We start from the raw sequence: 18045 nt of genomic DNA on the forward strand, positions 1-18045 counted from the left end.
CTTCTGGTTTCCTTCACATGTCAGCTGGGCCTCCCAACCACAACAAATCTGTGCAAAATGCTGTTTAAAACAGGTTCCCTTGCTGTATGGACGCCGCCCTCTCAGGGAGGGGGAGGCAGTTGCTTCTTTGTTCGGCCCAAGGTTACAGCAAAAAAACGAAGAGAGTGTTTCCTTTCTTCTGCTCTTTCTCTCCCTTCCTGTTGCAGCAGAGATAGTGCCTCGTAAGCTTTTGTGCTGGGCTTGGTGAAGCTCTGACGGGTGGTGGGGACTTGGCTGGCAGCTGACCCCCATCCCCGTCTAATTGGCCTCTGCAGGAGCCTGCACCTAATTGGGCCGGGCCAGGACAAAGGAGCTGGGGTGGGGTGGGGGCGGGGCCTCCTGGAAGATGCTGCCTCCTGTTCCCATTTCCCCTCCCAGGCCTCCCTGAACCTTGCCCAACCTTCCAGGCTCCACTTGGGGCCCTCCTCCTCCAGGAAGAAGCCCGGACCATCCCAAGCCCAGCCATCAGTCACTCCTCCTCAGATGTGTGGCTCAGATATCTGCCTCTGCTGGCAGCAGCTGGGGGTGGGCTCTTCCCCCAGCCCAGGGAAGTACAGGGCTGGGCACCTGGGGAGCTGCTGGGGAGGCCAGCCTCAGCCCTCTTCTCCTCACAGGCCCTGCTCGCTCTACCACAAAGGCCCTTCCCCAATGGTCAGAGCTCTCTGCCTCTGAATGCTTCATGTGGGTGGAGGAAGAGCCCTGGCTGGAGTCCAGAGCCTTGGGTTTTAATCCAGCCTCTGCCCACCGCTGTTGTGTGACCTGAAGCAAGGCCCTTGCCCACTCTGTGCCTCCTCATCTGCACACTAGGGGGATGATCCCTGTTGGGTTTGTGCTCTGGGGTTCTTGCTATAGTGGAAGAGGAGATGCTTTGGCAACTAGGGTCCGAATGAGGAACCCAGGCGGCCCAAGCCCCACAGCCCAGGTCTGATCAGCCTTGGATGCCCCCATCTGCCATACCCACTCTTCCTCACGGCCCTGCACCACGCTCCACACTACCAGCAAGCCTTCCCAGGCTAGCCCAGGCCCAGCCACTCCCTAGGATTTGGGGCTGGGCAGAGGTAGGGACTGGGTTAGCAGGAGACAGTGCTCACAATTTTCCCAGAAGCCCTTCTCTTTCCGTCTCTGGGTTCTTATGTATGGGCTCGGGTGGTCTGGGCTGGGGCTAGGAACCCCACGGAAGATTTCTATCACTGTGGGCATTTAGGAGCCAATGCCCTGGTCCCCCCTAGCCCAGTACCTTGCCTCCCATTTATACAGGCTCTGGGAACACCCCTACTGGTTGCCCGGCAACACACCCCAACACACCTGCTTGCTAGGTGAGCCAACTCGTCCTCCCAGAACCAGTGGGCACGGGGGCAGACTTACAGAGTGGCGGTCAACGAGGCCCAAGGCAGCCTTGGGGGCTGGAGGGAGTGGGGACCCTGGCTCCCCCATCTTTATTGCTAGCAGTCCTGTTGCCCAGGAAGGGTCCCCAGAGACTGTTGCTACAACAAGTGCCTGCCTGGTGACGGAGCCCAGCCCTGTGCTAGAAGCAGGCAGGCCCATGGCCCACTTCCCTTTTGTTCCAGGGTGGGGGGCACCTGGGTGGGGTGGCTGAAACCTGGCGAGGCTCACCCCTTGGTTAGGGAACTGCAGGGAGACGGCAGGGCCAGGGAGGGCTGCGTGGGCCCTTTAGGGCTGTGGCCTTCTGACTCCCCCCAGCCCCAGTCTCAGCATCCCTTCGCCTCTGGCCTGCCCTCCAGCTACACCTCAGTCCTCCTCCCCTTTCTTCTGCCCCCCCGTCCATCTGCACTCTCTCCACCCCTGGGTTACCCCCATTCTCTCAGTCTCCCCTTTCTCTACCCCTCAGCCTCACCCTTGCTGTCCCTGAGTCTCCCCCTCAGTCTCCCTTTTCTCCACTCCTCAATTCCCCCATTGTCCCTGCAGAAATCCCCCCTGCAGCAGCCCAAGCTGGGTTCACTCTCCCCCTGCAGCTGCGCAGGGCGGCTTCGGGCCCCACGCCTGGCCTCCCCATTTCTGCTTTCCTCATGGGTTGGACAAATTCCTTTCCCTTTAGTTCAGTGAGACATGGGTGGATGTTTTTATAAGGAACTCACTGGGGAGCAAAAGGAAAACAAACCCAAACAAGCCAGCCCACCACCTAGAAACGGCTTTGGTCATGAAGGCAGAGTGGCCCGATAGAACTGGCCTCAGCCTGGGTGCCAGAGACCCCTCTAGGGCACGGAGCAGGTCTGTCTGCATTTTCCCAACTGAGTTGGGTTCAGCTCGTCTGCCCCAGGCAAGCTTGGCCCAAAGACTTTCACGATCGGCCCCTCATCTAGTTCTAGCAAGATGCTTGCCCAGAGCTGGAACTTCATGAGTATTTGTTCACTTGTTTACAGAATGAATGGATGGACTGTCAGGAGTCTCTGGGGCCTCCGTGGTGGCAAAGTAGTAATCCCTGATTGGACAGTCCAAGGCAGGCAGCCCTACCTGTTTCAAAACCGCCACGCCTGGCTGCTGGGTGCCTAGCTCAGCACTCTGCGTGGGGTCAGGTGCTGGCGTCTGTCAGTGCTGCAAAGGGGACCCTCACTCTTCTCATGTGCGGGCCTCAGTTTTCACTTTGTTTACTTTTTATTCACGGGGTTTCTTTCCTTGTGTAATAGGGACAGGCAGAGGAGTTGGACAAGACAGTCCCCACACTGCTTGTAGCTCCTATTGAAGCAGGCCTGGTGAAGTGGAAGGACAGCTGGCTCTGCTACTGATTAGTGTGTGACTTCGGACAGGTCACTTAACCTCTCTGAGTCTCATTTCCTCCCCTGTAAAATGGAAAGCATCACCATGTCCATCTCCTAGAGCTGTTGGGGATTAGATGAGGTGGTGGGTGTAAAGCTGGGAGAGCTGTGCCTGACATGTCAGAGCGGCTCCAGAAATATTTCTCCCTTCTCTGTGTGACTCATGGGAGGCTCTGGAGGGTCGAATGCTCCTCCAGGGAAATGAAAATGAGGAGAGAGTTGGCCATCCTCCCTGGACAGCTCCAGTCACCCAGCTGGCACCCCAGATGTGGGCCCCAGACCTTCCTGATCCTGCCCCTCAGCCTGCCCACCAGGAAAATGGGCTGCTGCCTCCTGCTATGTGTGTCCCCTCCCGTCCCAGAGATCCTGGGGCCAGAAGCCTGGGAGGAAGGCAAGTTCCCTGCTGCCCCCTCCCAGCCCAGCTTCAGCCACCCCCTCCCTGCCAGGGGCCCAGTCCTCCCACTCCTGCTGTGCTACCAATCGATTGAACCTGCTCCCGTCCTTGGCGTGCCATGAATTTTTCATCAAAGGCCTGTAGACTTTGGGAAATGCACAATTAGAAGCCCCATCAATAATGCACCACGTGGAGGCATCGCTGAGCTCAGCTAGGCCCCAGACATGGCTGTCTTCCATCCTTGCTCTGGCTGGAGGCAGGAGGCGCGCCCGAGTGGGTCTTAGTCATTGGACATAGAAGGAATGGAATGGTGAGAGGGAGGGGAAGCCACACCCGCCTGTCTTGAGCCTTGAAGCCCACCGGCCTCAGGCATTTCATCTGCAAAATGGGTGCTAAAGAGCCCCCCAGTCCCTTCCCCACCCCTTAAAGCGTGGTGGGATACAGCAGACAATTACTATGTGAAGACTAGGGTTCTTTGTGGGGCTGGGAGATGTCCCTCCTCTGGGGGTCTCAGGAAGCAGGGCAGGTGCCAGGCAGGGGTGAGGAGGGAGAGGGGGGTAGTACAGAGATGCCTGACAATGTTGGGGGCTTTATTCTCACTTCCTTCACCCAGCTTGGTTGTCGAGGTCCCCTGTTGTCCCGGCCATCCCCCAAGCCTCAGCGTGGCTCCCTTTCCACCTGCCGCTCCCACACCGCCCATTTCCTGCAGCCTCAGAACCTTTGGGGGACAAACAGGCTCATCATAACTCTGTGCCTTCACTCATGCAGTTCCTCCCCAACAGGACAGAGGCGCCTTCCCCGTCTCTGCAGATCCATTCTGCAAAGTCCTCCGCCTGACAAAAGGCTTCCTCACTCTCCTTGGCTTCTCTTCTGAATTTCTAGAGCCTGAAGCAAGCAGGCCACAAGAACACACGATGGGCTGGTTGTGGTTCCAAATACCTTAAACAGATCACTCCAACCTCACCCTTCCAGCAACCCAATGTGGCAGCTACCATCGTACCCATTCTACAGAAGAGGGGAATGAGGCACGAGGAGGTTAGGGAACTTGCCAGTGGGGGAGCTGGTTCCAGAGTCTGCACTCTCAACCACCTCCACAGACCTCGCGGCTGGCTCTCCTGACTTCAGCCAGCCTTGGCCTTGGAGCCTGCCAAGGGCAGGGCTCACACTTCTGGCTTCCTCACTCTCTAGGCTTGGATCTCCCCATTGCAGGGCCTGAGGCTCAGTGGAATTCAGGGCGGGGCATTAAGAACCATGCTCCGTGGCTGGCAGGAGCGGTCTCACTGCCCCCTGAGTCTGAAGCCAGCCTTGCTAGAAGGCCCAGAGCCTCCCTGGTCCCCTGCAGTGGCCTCCACTGAGCCCCACATCCCCTCTCCTAGAGCCCCACTAGCTGCTCTGCTCCCCACCCTGCAGGCTCCAGCTCTGGCTCGTACATTCCCAGCCCGTCCTGCTGAATGCTGCCACTCGCTGCAGTACCACCACCACATCAGGCACACGGGGAGGAAAGGAGACTGGGGCAGAGGTGGTTTTTACCATTGCCTGGCATGTTGCCAGATTTCTTCGGGCCCTCCTAGCTGTGGGACTCTGCTCCAGTGTAGGAGGGGGCTCATGGGCACTGTAGTTCTGTGTCCCTGCACATGGGCGGTCTGAGGCCAGAGACAATGGCACCTGGAGGTGGGACACATACTAAGGGAGCATGGCCCTCCATTTCTAAAACCTTCTCCTAGAGGGAATGCCACCACTGGGCCTGAAATACATATGGAGGCCCGGAACTACACTCCCACCCCCAGGCACTTCACCACTGCTTGGAGCTGTCTGCAGAAAGGACTCTATGATTCCAGTGACGTTCACACAGGGGGCCCTGGGGTGGGTGCAGGCTAGGGGGCTGGCCGGGTGGAGGGTGGGCAGGGGTTTGGTTAAAGCCCCCTCCTTGTGTGCCTCCCCAGTGTACATCTGCGTTCCGTTCCGTCCTAACTGAATCCACTGCCTGCCTGAAGCCCCCAGGGTGGCAAGAAGAGTGTCTCCTCCCACTTGTAGGGGAGGGGTGAGCACTGTCTTTCCGCCAGCCCAGGCTGAGGACACTAGGGCCCATCCAGTTCAGTACACATTGTTTAGCAACCCCATTTGGCCAGCCCCTGTCACATAGATGTGACCAAGACTTGGTCTCTGTTCCTGAGGAGCTTGTGTTCTAGTGCACAGGGCAGCAGGCAGTGTGATATGATAAATCAGTATGGTAAGTGCAGAAGGGGGGTGTCCCTCAGCCAGCCTCCTCCCCACCTCAGGGTGCAGGCGGGGTGTACTGGAGGGCATCTTAGAGCTGGAGATGAGCTTTGAAGGATGAGGAGGAGTTTTCTGTTGATAAAGGTCTGAGAAAGGGGGACAGTCCTGACAGTGAAGGGCAGGAGCAAAGGAAGTGGTGGAGATGAGGCTGGAGCCGCTGCAGGGCACGGTCAAAGGGCCTTGAATGCCAGGCCAAGGTCAACCATGCAGCCTATTTTAGTCAGAGGAGGTGGGCTGGGCTGGGCTAGACGCTGGCACCAAGCCTGACTGTGAATTTCCAAAGACCCTCCCAGCATGAGGCCTGGTTGCCTCGTAAACATGACCAGTGTGCTGTGCAGGACACCAGAGCCCAGAGAGGGCAAGGGGTTGCCCAGCCTCCCACAGCACTCTTGTGGCAGAGCCAGCTCAGCATTCACAGCCCTCCAGGGTCAGAAATCTGTGTCGGGGCAGCAACACAGTCTAGCAAAGCTGGAAGGCACTGAGAGAGCTTCTGGAAAGAATGGCCCAGAGAAGAGTAGGCTGGGATGTTGGCTGTCAAAAACCTTGGGATGGGACACGACCAAGGGAAGGTGTCCCTGAGATGCTGACTTTTCTCAGTTCTCTGGGTAGGTCCCCTGCCCTGGCATCCTGGAGCCGCCAGGCCATGACCCACCCCAGCCTGGGAGCCACCCAAGTCTAGGCCCCTAGATCACCCTTGACTGATGCTACTCAAAGGAAACAGAGACTTGGAGTGGCTTCTCAGCCCCTTCCCAACCGTGTGACTCAAATGTGTCACTGTTCTTGGATCAGGGGCCTGCCAAACTTCAAGCTGTGGGAGCCAGATCTGAGACCAGAAGGGCAGCCAGCCTTCCAGGGGTTGGCTTGGGTTGGGTCTAAGGGGCTTCCTCTGGAGGGCTGGGGACCTGCCTGGTGGGGTCAGGCTCAGAGGGACTTGCAAGGGTCTCTGGCCAAGCTTGGCTCACCAGGGTGAGGGGTAGGGAGGGAGATGAAGGAAGAGGAAGACGTGGCCTTGCTTTTGGGGTCCTAGACTGAGGGGGGAGTCAATGTCCCTCCCTGTGGAGCCCCAGTCTGACGGGAGACATGACTGACTCTACCCTGGGAACCCCTGTATGTATGAGGAGGGTCACCCTGTTCTTGCTCTGGAGCGCTTCTGAGGAGGCGGCAGGACCCACACACTCATGATAAGGACACGTGAAAAGACCAGATGGTGCTAACAAGTGCAAATTAATTGAGCGGAGCCTGTGTACAGAGGTGCTGTGAACAGGCGGCTGACAGGCTGAGGAGGGGCTGGTAGGGGACAGGGGAGGGGTGGGGAGGAGCTGTGATGAGCACTTATTGATGTCTCGCTGGGTCTGCAGCCCGCAGCGCAGTTATTGACAAAGCCTGTCTATAAATCTCCCGGCCAGGTCTCAAGAAACCTTAATTATGGGGCCTCATTACCCCTCACACCTCTAGGCACTGGGGACCAGCCTAGGCCAGGGTGGCTGCTGACACTGTGGCTGGCTGGCTGAGCCCTTGCAGCAAGGGGTGCCCAGCTGGGATGCCTGGGGGACACAATTCATGGCTGCGTGCCCTGAGGAGCGGGTGGAAGCTCAGCCCCAGGCTGAGGGCAGGCCGATGGCAGGGACTTAGGAGCCAGAGGGCTCTGGGTTGATGTTCCAGTTTTGTCAGTTACTCTCGACGCTGATGAGCACTTTGCCTCTGTAAGCCTCAGTTTCCTCATCTGTACAATGAGAGGGCTGTGGTGGAGATTTACTGAGCAAAGTCTGTGCAGTGGAGAGGACAGTGCCTGGCATGCAGCGTGTGAGTAATGCCTGTCCCTTCCCTCTCTCTTGGGTCACTCTGCCTGAAGCTACCAAGACAGAAAAACAGCCCTGGTGGCTGGGAGCTGGCCGGCCACAGCTAGACCCTGGTGTTGTCCTGTTGGACATAATTATACAGCATCATACAAGGCCACTCTCTGAGTGCTCTAACATGTCTGAACACAGATAAAACACGAACATTGTCCAAACCACAAAAATGACCAAGCATCTCCCTTTCCTGGCTAATGTGAGTGACTGCTGCTTCTTTACTGGTGACAGTTTTAGCCTCATGTCACCACTCCTGCCCTGTAGATAAGGATTACTATGATGTCCACTCATAGAATGACCCCGTCTCCTGATAGCACCCAACCCAGAGCAAAGCCTTGTTTCCTTAAACCCTTCCCCAAACCACCTAATGCCAGTCCAAATCCTTTCGGTCCTTTCCAGCACACTGAGATGCCTCACGAGTCCCTGTGGTCACATCCCCCCTTGCTGCAGTGAGTCAATTACCCATCTTCGCCTTTGGCTGCAGGGGTTGAGATCCTACTACGTAGAGTACCCTCTCTTTAGACTAGTGTGCTATCTAGACCTTCACTCTAGGCTCTTATTTTCACCCTCGCCATCTCATTTTTGTGAATGTGTGTGCCCCCTGCTTCCCATTCATTGTCTTCAGGCCAGGGGCTGTGGAGGGGAGAGCTCCTGGGGGCACCTGCCATCCCTCTGCCTAAGAGAAAAAGCACTGGCTGACATCTTGGGGGATCCAAAGAGGCCTAGACCATTTAGAGCCTTGCGAGGGACAGCAGGTGGGGGGAAGGTGCCGGGGGTGACAGGGGAGCTTGGCTCTCATAAGGGAGCTGGAAGTGTGAACACAAGTGAAGCCTCCCTTCCCTCTCCCCCAGGGCTCACCTGAGTCCCTGTAAAGCCAGCACTGGGAGTGCCAGAGGAGCAGGAGGGGTCCTCTGCTCCAAACACCCAGGCCAGGTGAGCAGGAAGGAGCAGAGTCCAGGGGTGTTCTCCAAGAGAGGCTGGCATGGCTGCGCATGCCTGGGATATCCTGCCCTGGGGATGGGGCACGTATAGGTCCCCCATCCTGGGAGCCCACCCACCATGTTGCTGTCTCTTGGGCCCCATCCAGATTCCATGTTAGGGGCTGTTGTACCCTCCGCCCACCCATCCTCAGCTCTCCCTGGCTGGTTCACCCTTCCTGCATCAGCCCAGGTCAGAGCTTCCTCCCCAGCCCTGTGTTGCTGGGGACCACTTGTCTGTACCAGGCTCCGGGTCACCCCAGAACTTTACAACATGTTTCAGCTCTCAGAATCCTGGGTGATGCTTCCAGGAATCCCTGTGCTCAACTTTGCCTGTTGAGGCTTGAGCCTCAAGGCAGTCAGTCCTTTCAGAGCTTCCTCCTCACCTGGTTTGTCACCCAGCCTTACCTACTGCTTGGTTCTGTCCTCTTCCCAGGTAATGGAAATCCAGGGTCCAGACCCTCACAAGTGTAGGTGGCAATGAGGGGAGGGGGCTTCATGAGGGCAGCTCCCGTTGCCTGGGGGTAACTTCCCCACTGGGTCTCTCAGGATGCCCCCTGCCCCTGCCCACCTCAGGCCCAGGGTCAGTCTCAGAATTCACATCCTGATTTTTCTAGACCTTCTGCACCAAGCCCACCTGCAGTCCTGCCTCAGCACCACCGTCGGTGCTGGCGTTTTTAAGCTCCCTCCCACTTTCAAGGCCCAGGTTCCTCCTGCTGTGGTGGCTGGGAGAGGACGTGGAGGAGTCTGGAATGGGTGGGGTAGAGACCCATCTATAGCAGATGAATACATTCCCCCAGCGAGTGGCTGATATGAGGGGATGGAGAGGGGGCGCTGAGAGAGATGGAATTTGGTCCCTAGACCCCCTCCCCCCACTGTCCTACACTGTCCTCTTCACCCCCTGCTGTGAGTGACAAGGCACCAGGGGTTTGTCACAGTTCACACAGCCCTCTTCAGGCACATGGGATTTTCACAGCCAGCCTGTGGGGCAAGGGTTAGCATTATATCTCCACTTCATAGCTAGAAAGACTGAGGTTCCTGTAGGTGCTGGCTGGGAGCTCAGTAGGAAACAAACTTTTCCTCTATGACCCAGACACCCCAGGTCCATGTAGCTGCTTAGGAAGGGCATTTTATGCATTCAGTGGGCACACACTTACTAAGCACCCACTGTGTGCCAGGCACCCAGGATGGAGGTGGGGGAGGGGATAAAAGGTGGGGTGAATAGGGAGCAAAGGTCTGGAGCTATGAGCGGGCACCTTGGGGTTGGGTGAGGGTAGAATATTCTGGGTTCAAGGAAAGGCTTGGGGCACAGACTCCCAGGGTCCCATCAGGCCAAGGGGCTCACCTGCAGGGGGGAACCATAGAAGGGTTCAGAGCACATCTATATTTGTGCTTTGGATAGGTCACCTGGTGGCTGTATCCCAAGGAGGCCCTGAGGTGGACAGGATGGCCCCATCTGGACCCTGAGCCAGCTGCCTGAGTGATCCCCTCTGGCCCTTCACAGGAGCCCCCTACCCACATAAAGAAGGCCAGAGGGGTCTCCATCTCAATCTTCACAAGACCCTCACCCACTGGCAAAGCAGGGCTCAGACTAGGCTCCCCACCCAGCCTGGGGAGGAAGAGTGAGATGCCTCCAGTCTCCAAACTAGTCCTCTGAGAGGGTCCAGCTGCCCGTGCCCTTTCTGGTGCTTCCAAATCCCTGAGCCACTATTCAGCCATCCCCAGGGTCCACCATGTGGAGGTGGATTTGCATATCTGAGAGTAAAAAAAATTCTGCTGCAGAGGCTCAGCGCCATCAGGGCTGCTGAGCCCCCTTTTGTCTGTTTGTGTAAGAGCTGGCTAAAGGCTGAAGGATAATTAGTCCCCCGTGGGCAACACTGTCCCCCCTCCTTGAAGATTTAAAGGCACAGCCTTCAGACTCTACCCACAGGGGTCTCAGCCCTTCTCCTGCAGCCCCTCCCGGCTCCACCTGCTCGTCCAATGTCTGCCACTGGCAGGAGCCGATGAATGGGCATTTTATCTGATTAAACTGGGAGTGAACTGGCCTTTCTCTATTATTTGTGGACTTGATTGGATATTTAGCACCGAATGTAGTGTGCGGGGGGGCGCGCTGTGTGTGGGGGTGGCGACTGGGCTTTTCTAGTTCATGTGTCAGGAGGAAATTGGATTGTACTGAAAAGCATTTAATCTGAGCTCAGTAGTGTACCCTAATAGAGTTCCTGAGCTGGGGGTGGGGGCTGGGGGAGGGACAGCTTTGCCCTTAGCCCTGAACAAAAGGGGCTCCTGCCCTGGGCCCTGTGTGTTAGAGGGAACTTCTCTAGCCCTCATCGGGGCACAACCAGTCCCATGGGGTGAGGAGTTGGTGGGGCCAAGGGGACGTGCCCACCCAGAGCCGGTGCCCCCTTTAGACCACACCCAGGGCACCTGGGACCTGGAATTCCCTCCTGCTTCCAGGGCTTGTCTTCCTGAAGGTGGTAGTGTACACTTATGCACTTGAAGATCCCACAAAGTCTTATGGGTGTGGGACTGAGATTGAGCCAGGGTGAGAAGGAAAGAGGGCAGGCGGGGACAGGGGGCTGGGGGATGCTCCTGCCAGGCCATCGGGGTTCAATGTGGAATCTGAGAATTCTTCGAGGCTGTTCAGAAGGTATATTTGTCAAGGTGGAGGAATAGAACATATTTAATAGGTTGCTATCTTTGGCTTGATTTATAACTTTTAATTATTTGGAGTTCAGACATATGGCGTGTGGACTGGTAGCCGCAGAGCTCTGTCTTGGTGTTTGTGAGGAAACTGAGGCAGCCCTCCCTCCCAGATGTGCTGGGAAGACGGTGGGTCAGGCTCACCAGGCTCCTGACTTTTGAGTCATGAGGCTTGGCCAAGGCAGTCATGGGATCGGGTGCTGGGCTGGAGACCCCAGACCTGTGCTGGACCAGGACTTGCCCTCGGTCTTGCCCGGTGGCCCTGGGAGGGTTACTGAGCCATCAGCAATTTCCCCACCCGGAAAGTGCAGTTGATAATTGTATGTTCCTCATCGGGTTGATGCAAGGATTAAATAAGACTCTGACTAACATTCTGGGTGCAGAGTAAGGGCTCGATAAATGTTGATGGGAAGACTCGGTATTATTAAAGGGAGGGCTAAGGACAGCGTGGTCTGGCAGTTTGCAGAAAGGCCCAGGCCCGTTTCCCAGGTAAGCAAATGTCTCCCAGTTGCCCCTGGTTCTGTAGTTGCCCCACCCTCACAAATTGATGATTCAAGCCCTTAGCGATTTCTGGCCTCGTCATCTTGGCTTTATTTACCAAGGGCGCCACACTCCTGCCCTGCCCACCCACTGTTTAATCAAGGACTGGGATGGGCAGTGAGACCAGCGGCACCAGCCATCTCGGCCGTCCCGCCTCCGTCTGCCTTGTTTGCCAGATGAAAGGGGAAATCATGCAGACCAGGCCCCTCATGTCACAGAGCGGGAGACTGAGGCCCGGAGAGGGGAGGTTGTCAGCCAGGGCGACTCTTCAAGTCAGCAGCAGTGTCAGAACTAGACCTTAGGTCTCATGATGCTCCTCCCATCTGGTGCTCTCTCTGTTAATTTTCTTTCCTCCTGGGTGGCCTCTGCCCCTGGTGGCCCTCTCCACATCTCCTCTGAGCCAGATCTTTTGGGTGCTTGGAGCCAGGCCCTGATTTGGCCAATCCACTACCCCACCCACCCCCTCAATTATCTCCTCTACACCCCTAAGACTTTCTCATCCCTCACTGGAGGGAGGGATTCTACCCATTTTACAGATAATGCAACTGAGGTCCAGTTGGCACGAGCCCTGAGGGCCCCACAGTGCCTTTTGGTGTGTCCCTAGGACGCCTAGGCGATACACACACACACGCACACACACACACACACACATGCATACACACACTGGTAACTTCCACTCAACAGTTCAAAAGATTCCTCTTGCGGGAACAAGTTTACTTGCTTAAATTTCTCTTCTACCAACAAATCAAAGGTCTGTCATGGTTTTCATACTAACAATTATTGATGCTTGATTGGCTTTTCTCTCTCTTGTGTCTCACGGTGACCTCTGTGGACTGCCCTGGTATTCTGTATAAAGTGTGCCCTGCCTGGGGTAGGGGTGGGTGGGGGTTAGGATTGGGTACACCCCTTCTGTACTCCCACGATCCCCTGAGCAGACTGCACCCCACTCCTAACCACACACCCTCCACCAATTCCCGGTGTGTCTCTCCTGCTGAACTGGGACTTTCTGAGTACAAGGACCCTCGTACAGGGTTATCTTTATGTGACTGTCACTTATCCTGGGGACAAGCTTCTGCAGAGGGGGTGAAAGGGAGAGGCCTGGGTGAGTTGTGCTGCCTCCGCTCACCCCCTCATCTCAAAGGAGCCCATGAACACAGCGACTATTAAGTCTCCTGCAGAGTGGACAGCCCTTTACAGTGTCCAGTGCACCACCTTCCACTCTCTTGCTAATCCTCTCTAAAGCCTAAGAAGAGGGCAGGGAAGATTATTTTCTCTACTTAATAATGAGGAGATAGGATCAAAGAGGTGCAGTGATTTATCCAAGGTTGCACAGCTCTTGAGTGGTGGAAACAGGACTCAACCCCACTAGAAGCGCACAAATGAGTGGAGGGATCTGTGGAGGGAGATAATGAGACGGCTCAAAAAGAGGGTCAAATGAGTGAATGAATGAACGAGTGAGTGAGTGAGTGGGTGGGTGGGTGCATGTGCCAGACTGCAGACTCCACAAGGCAGAGGAGAGGAGCTGGGCTGTGGGGGAGAGAGCACTTGGCACTTTTCCCCCTGTGCTCATGTGCCCCCCGTGCTCATGTGCCCCCCGGCTCCTTGAGCACTGCTCGTACTTGGGGTTCAAGTCCTTTCTCCTTTTGTGTCCTAGGGTGACACTCCTTTCTCACCAGCTTCTCCAGGCTGCTCTCACTTCCCTTGGCCTCTGCAGGCTCCTCTCCAGTTAGGCTGGGGACTTTCTCCGTGGAAGCATGCCTGCCTCTCTCCACGACCCTCCTGGGGCCCGGGGCAAGAGCATAGACGGAGTCTCTCAGGATGGGCCCCTTTCCCAAAACAGCCATCTCTTGGGCCTTGCCCCCTTAAAGTATTCGACCCTTAGGAGAATGGACTTCAGAAGAAGCCTGCACAGTCCTCAGAAGCAGGCTCAGGCCCATTTGGGCAGGGAATTCTGGGGTCTTGGAGACCCAGAGAGTCATCTAGAAGTGTGGGGCTTGGGCTCTGGGGCACGTTTACCTGGTCATGAGGAGAGAGACCAGGCTGGATGAGGGCCAGAGTGGGCCCTCTAAACCAGCCAAGGATGATACTGTCCCCTCCCTAGCCTGTGTAATAGCCTGTTCCCTGGGCATCAGGCCCTTTCCTCAGTCCAAGGCCATGTGCCCTTCTGGCCAAGTAGGTCAGGAAGACAAGCCCACTCCAGTGGCAGTGGCCTTCCCTGGCTGGGCGGCTGCAGGGACGGGGCGGGGGTTGGGGGTGGGAGGTGATGAGCCCACACGTGTGCGGTTGTGTGGGGTGGGGGAGGGGAGCTGGCCGGCAGGGGGCCTTGCTCAGCCGCTTGCACACACCAAGAGACAATAAATCGACAAACACTTAATCTCTCCGCAAATTGAAACAGAGTCGTAAATATCTACTGCATCCCAGCAGCTGAGTTATGAGTCTCGTTTATTAATCTCTTTACTCCCAGGTGATGGATGGGGGAGGAGAATGGCCCACCGGAGACTGGAGAGATGGGCGGAGGAGGGAGGAGCACAGGGTCAGGGGTCTGGGAAGAGCCCTTCTGGAGAAGGGGCTGCAGGGAGAGGCCTGAGGGATTTGTGCTCCCTCTTCTTTTCATTCTCAGTCTGGAAGGGCCTCATGAACACAGTGACTAATAATAAGCCTCCCACAGAGTGGACAGCCCTTTACAGTTTCCAGTGCTCTGCCATTTGCTCTCCTGCTAATCCTCCCCCTAGCCTCAAGAAGTGAGAAAGGACAGTGTTCCCTTCGCTTTGCAATGAGGAGGCAGGATCAGACAGTGGAGTGATTTATCCTGGGTCACACGGCTCCGGAGTGCTGGAGACAGACTCAGACCTGCTAGGGCTGCGTGGATGAGAGGAGGGGTCTGCAGGGGGAGATAACAGGGACATGTGTGGGACAGGATCCTTATTTCTTCCTTTCCACCTTCCCTCCCTCCCTCCCTGCTTCCTCCTTCCCTCAAATGCTTGGTAAGCACTTTGCCTCTGGGTGTGTGAACTGGAGGAGGAAAGAAGGACAGGGTGGGGGGGGGACAGAGAGGGGAGGAGAGCTGGTGAGGGTTCTCAGCTGAAGACTGGGACTATGGCACCTCGCAAGCATTTATTTTTAGACCCCCCCCAAAGGCCAGCACTCAGGCTCCCAGCTTAGGGGCTGCAGGAGCGCAGGGCGGGAGCTGAGGAGAGCTGGAGGCCTGAGAAGACTCCTGCCTGTGGGGAGCCGGCCTGGGCAGGGGCAGGAGGGTGGAAGACCCGACTTTTGTGAGTGTGTGATGAACACCTGCCACAGGTGGGCCTTGAGACGGAACAGGGCTGCTCGGAGAGGTGACTGAGAGAAGACTGACCAGGCACATTGGGTCCACCAATGCTGGGTGGCAGAGTCAGGGACCATGGAGAATGAGGTGGTGCAGCAGGGGATGAGGTACCAGGGGTGTTTTGGGAATGTATCTGGTGACCTGAAGGGAGCACTGAGTCAGGGGTATCTGTTTGGAGGCTGAGGTGGGCACCAGACGGCTCTGCTTTCTTTGTCTCTGTCTCGCTGTTTCTCTCATATTTTCTCTGCCTCTTGTGGTTCCAAAGGCCCTGGGTCCCTGGGTGGGCTTGTACTCTCTGCCTCTCAGGTTGGGCTCTATACGTAACTACTTGCTCCTGCCAACCCCAGGCTCCCTGGGCTTTGTGATGCCATTGCCCTAGGCTGATGTTTTTGTCCAGGGGTGCACTGGGTCCTCCCTCTGGTGACTACTGCCAGTGGCGGTGGAGGGCCCTGCTCAGAACTTGTCACCTGCCACCAGGTGGTGCTGAGGGAGCTGAGGCCAGGTCTGAGCCTCTGTCAGCCTCGCCAGTCTGCAGGCCTCAGCCTGGGCGTGCTCTAGCCACAGTGCCAGAGTCCTAGGGGACTTGGGAACATCTGCTCTGACCTCCTCTGCTGACAGAGGCAGAACTGAGGTCCAAAGAATGGAAGGGAGTTTGAGGTCACTTCAAGGACCAATGAGAGTGCCATGAGTGCAGGGAACAGCATGGAGCTGGGCTGGGCAGAGGGTGTGTGCCCTGTGGCTGTGGGGTGATCAGGGGGATGGAGGGTGTGGCAACCTTGAATGGGGCAGGGCTGGAGCAAGGGAGGTTCCATGCCATGCAGATTGACCCCGGTCCAGGTTTGCCTGGGACTATCTAGGTTTAAGCACTGAAAGTCCCATATCCTGGGACCTCTCAGTCCTGGGAAAACAAGGGTGGCTGGCCTCCCTAGGGCCATGCCAAGGAGACACAAAGAACTAAGCTCACAGGTGTCTCTGCTACAAGGCCAGCCTCTCTTTCTGAGGCCCCTCACTTGGGCAATTTGATCCCCAGGGGCAGGTGGGGCAGGTGGGGGAGGGTAGGCAGCTCTCCTGTGGTACAGATGGAAAAATCAAGGTACAGGGACACAAAGTGCTCTAAGCACCCTGGGAATGTGTGCTCTAAGCAGCCTGGGAGGGAAGGGGTCCTTGGACTGCAAGGCCTGCCCTCCTGGGGCCCGAGCCCCCCACCTCCACTGCTGCCTCTCTGGCCTTTCTTCCTCTCTGCACCCATGAAATGGGTCCTCTCTGCTGAAGTCAACCTACCACCCTTAGCAGCAGGTTAAAGGGGGTGGCGGCAGCTGGGGATGTGGACTCAAAGAAACCGAGGGCTCAAGGGAGTGATCCGGCTAGGGTCCAGCAGACTCAAGAAAGGAAGAGGAACAAAAGCACTAGGCTCAAAGGGGGCCAGGGATGTGGGGACCTGGAGGAGAGGTGGAGGGAGGAGGAAGAAGCTTTCAAAGAGAGCATGAGAGTAATGAGTTATTCCAGTGTGGTGAGCTTGGAAAAACTCCACTGAATCTTTAAACAACCCTTGTCAATTATTCATCTCCTGGTATGAGGGCCTTCTGGTCTGCCACAAATCTCCTCTGAGCAAGGCAGAGAGAGGGAGGGAAGCAGAGGAGTCAGACACACACACACACACACACACACACACACACTCACACACACACACACACAGCACTTCTGCCTCTGTTTATCCAAAGCGTAGCCCGCCCCCTCCAGGAAGCCTTCCTGGCTCCTCTCTCTCTCACTTATTGAGGGCTTACTAGATGTGCTCAGCAATGCTGGGTAAGTGTGATAGTAAGAAGAATACATTGTCTCAGCCATTCCCCTTCGCCTGTTCATCCCTCACCTAATATTTACTGTGTACATACTCTGTGCCACTAATTGTCCCCTGGGGTGTGGCTTGCTCCTCTCTGCTGCGGAATTTCCAGAGCACAGGGCATCGGCCTCTCCCTTCTCCTTGCCCCTCTGCAGCTGCACAGCTGGGCACTGGGCTGGGCAGCTGGGAAGGTGGGAGCTCTGGGTTTCTGACTGGTTGGAGGAATGGGGAACCCAGGCACATGGTAGGTGTCTCATAAGCCCTTTGTGAGGGGAACTGGGCCCATCTAGGAACTACATGGAGCCCCTTCAGCTTACCCGCTGCTACCCTGGTGTCAGGAGACACGGTCTGGCTCAGTGTGAGGTGGGCTCAGGGTGTCTAGAGAGAGCAGGGGAAATGCTCACAAGTTGTTTAATGTTTGCAGAGTTGCCATGTTCAGGATGACCCTTAGCATCTCATCCTTTACACTTGCTTAAAAGCCCGCTTCTTCCAAAAAGACTTCCTGGGCTGCTCACGTAGGAGGAAAAGGCTTTCTCTACCTCTGCTTGAAGCCCTACACCTGGCCCCAAAGCACACCCATGGTACCATGACCTCAGGAGGCCCACCCAGAATTGGAGCTTTGCACCACGTTGACAAATGGGCACTTGAAAGACTTCTGTAAAACCAGGTGTACGAAGACACCTGGGAAGAAATGGCTGGGTTGCAACCAGGGAATGAGGGCAGATCAAAGGGCACACTAAGGGGTGGGGGCCCCAGTAGGGCTCGGTGTGCTGTGGGGGTGGTCCTGGCCGGCCCCAGGACAGCAGGGACTACCACACAGAAAGGCATGGACCTCATCCCCTCTGCTCCCTCCTCTATTCCCAAGGTGCTCCTTTCCCCAGAAAATGTTCAATTTCCTAAGACAAAATTGTTTCTTGGGCTCTGGGGAATGCACGATGAGACCAGACATAGAAAAACGCACTCTGGAAATCAGGTGATGCTGAGAGGCTCACAGCTAGAGGCAATGGCTGAGCACCGCTTGGTCACTGCACACCACTGCCATCTCACTGGGGCCCATCACTTCACCCCAGGCTCTGCTGCTGCTGATCACCCCCTGACCACCAGTCCAGGAGTCACAGACCTTATGACTGTGCCATTGCTACACAAATGTGTCCCAGTGCTATTGAAGTATCTGCTACTGCTCTGTGACTCTGTCTACGGCTTACACACTATGTCCGATGCTCGTTGCTGTGATTGCGTCCTCCTGAGGTGTAGTGCTGTGTGACATCATTCCGTGGCTCAGGTCTATTGCTATGCAACTACACTCCGCTGTTTGTGGCCACATTCTAT

General features: G+C 56.4%; 1 protein-coding gene across 4 annotated transcripts in view; it reads right to left on the bottom strand.

Moving 5' to 3' along the window:
* Positions 1-18045, bottom strand: part of CCDC33 (coiled-coil domain containing 33) — a 114107-nt gene that overhangs the window by 13752 nt on the left and 82310 nt on the right. The window contains exon 1 of one of the 4 annotated variants that reach the window (XM_008569654.1): positions 1405-1516. The exons of 2 other annotated variants lie outside the window; for them this stretch is intronic. In XM_008569654.1, the coding sequence (XP_008567876.1) occupies positions 1405-1473 (69 nt within the window). In that variant the 5' untranslated portion in view covers positions 1474-1516. Of the gene's footprint in view, positions 1-1404; positions 1517-18045 lie in introns of those variants that run through there. One more of the 4 variants, XM_008569653.1, reaches the window with a different exon arrangement.

Source organism: Galeopterus variegatus, unplaced genomic scaffold (genome assembly GCF_000696425.1).
Source record: "Galeopterus variegatus unplaced genomic scaffold, G_variegatus-3.0.2 Scaffold522, whole genome shotgun sequence".
Lineage (NCBI taxonomy): Eukaryota > Metazoa > Chordata > Mammalia > Dermoptera > Cynocephalidae > Galeopterus > Galeopterus variegatus.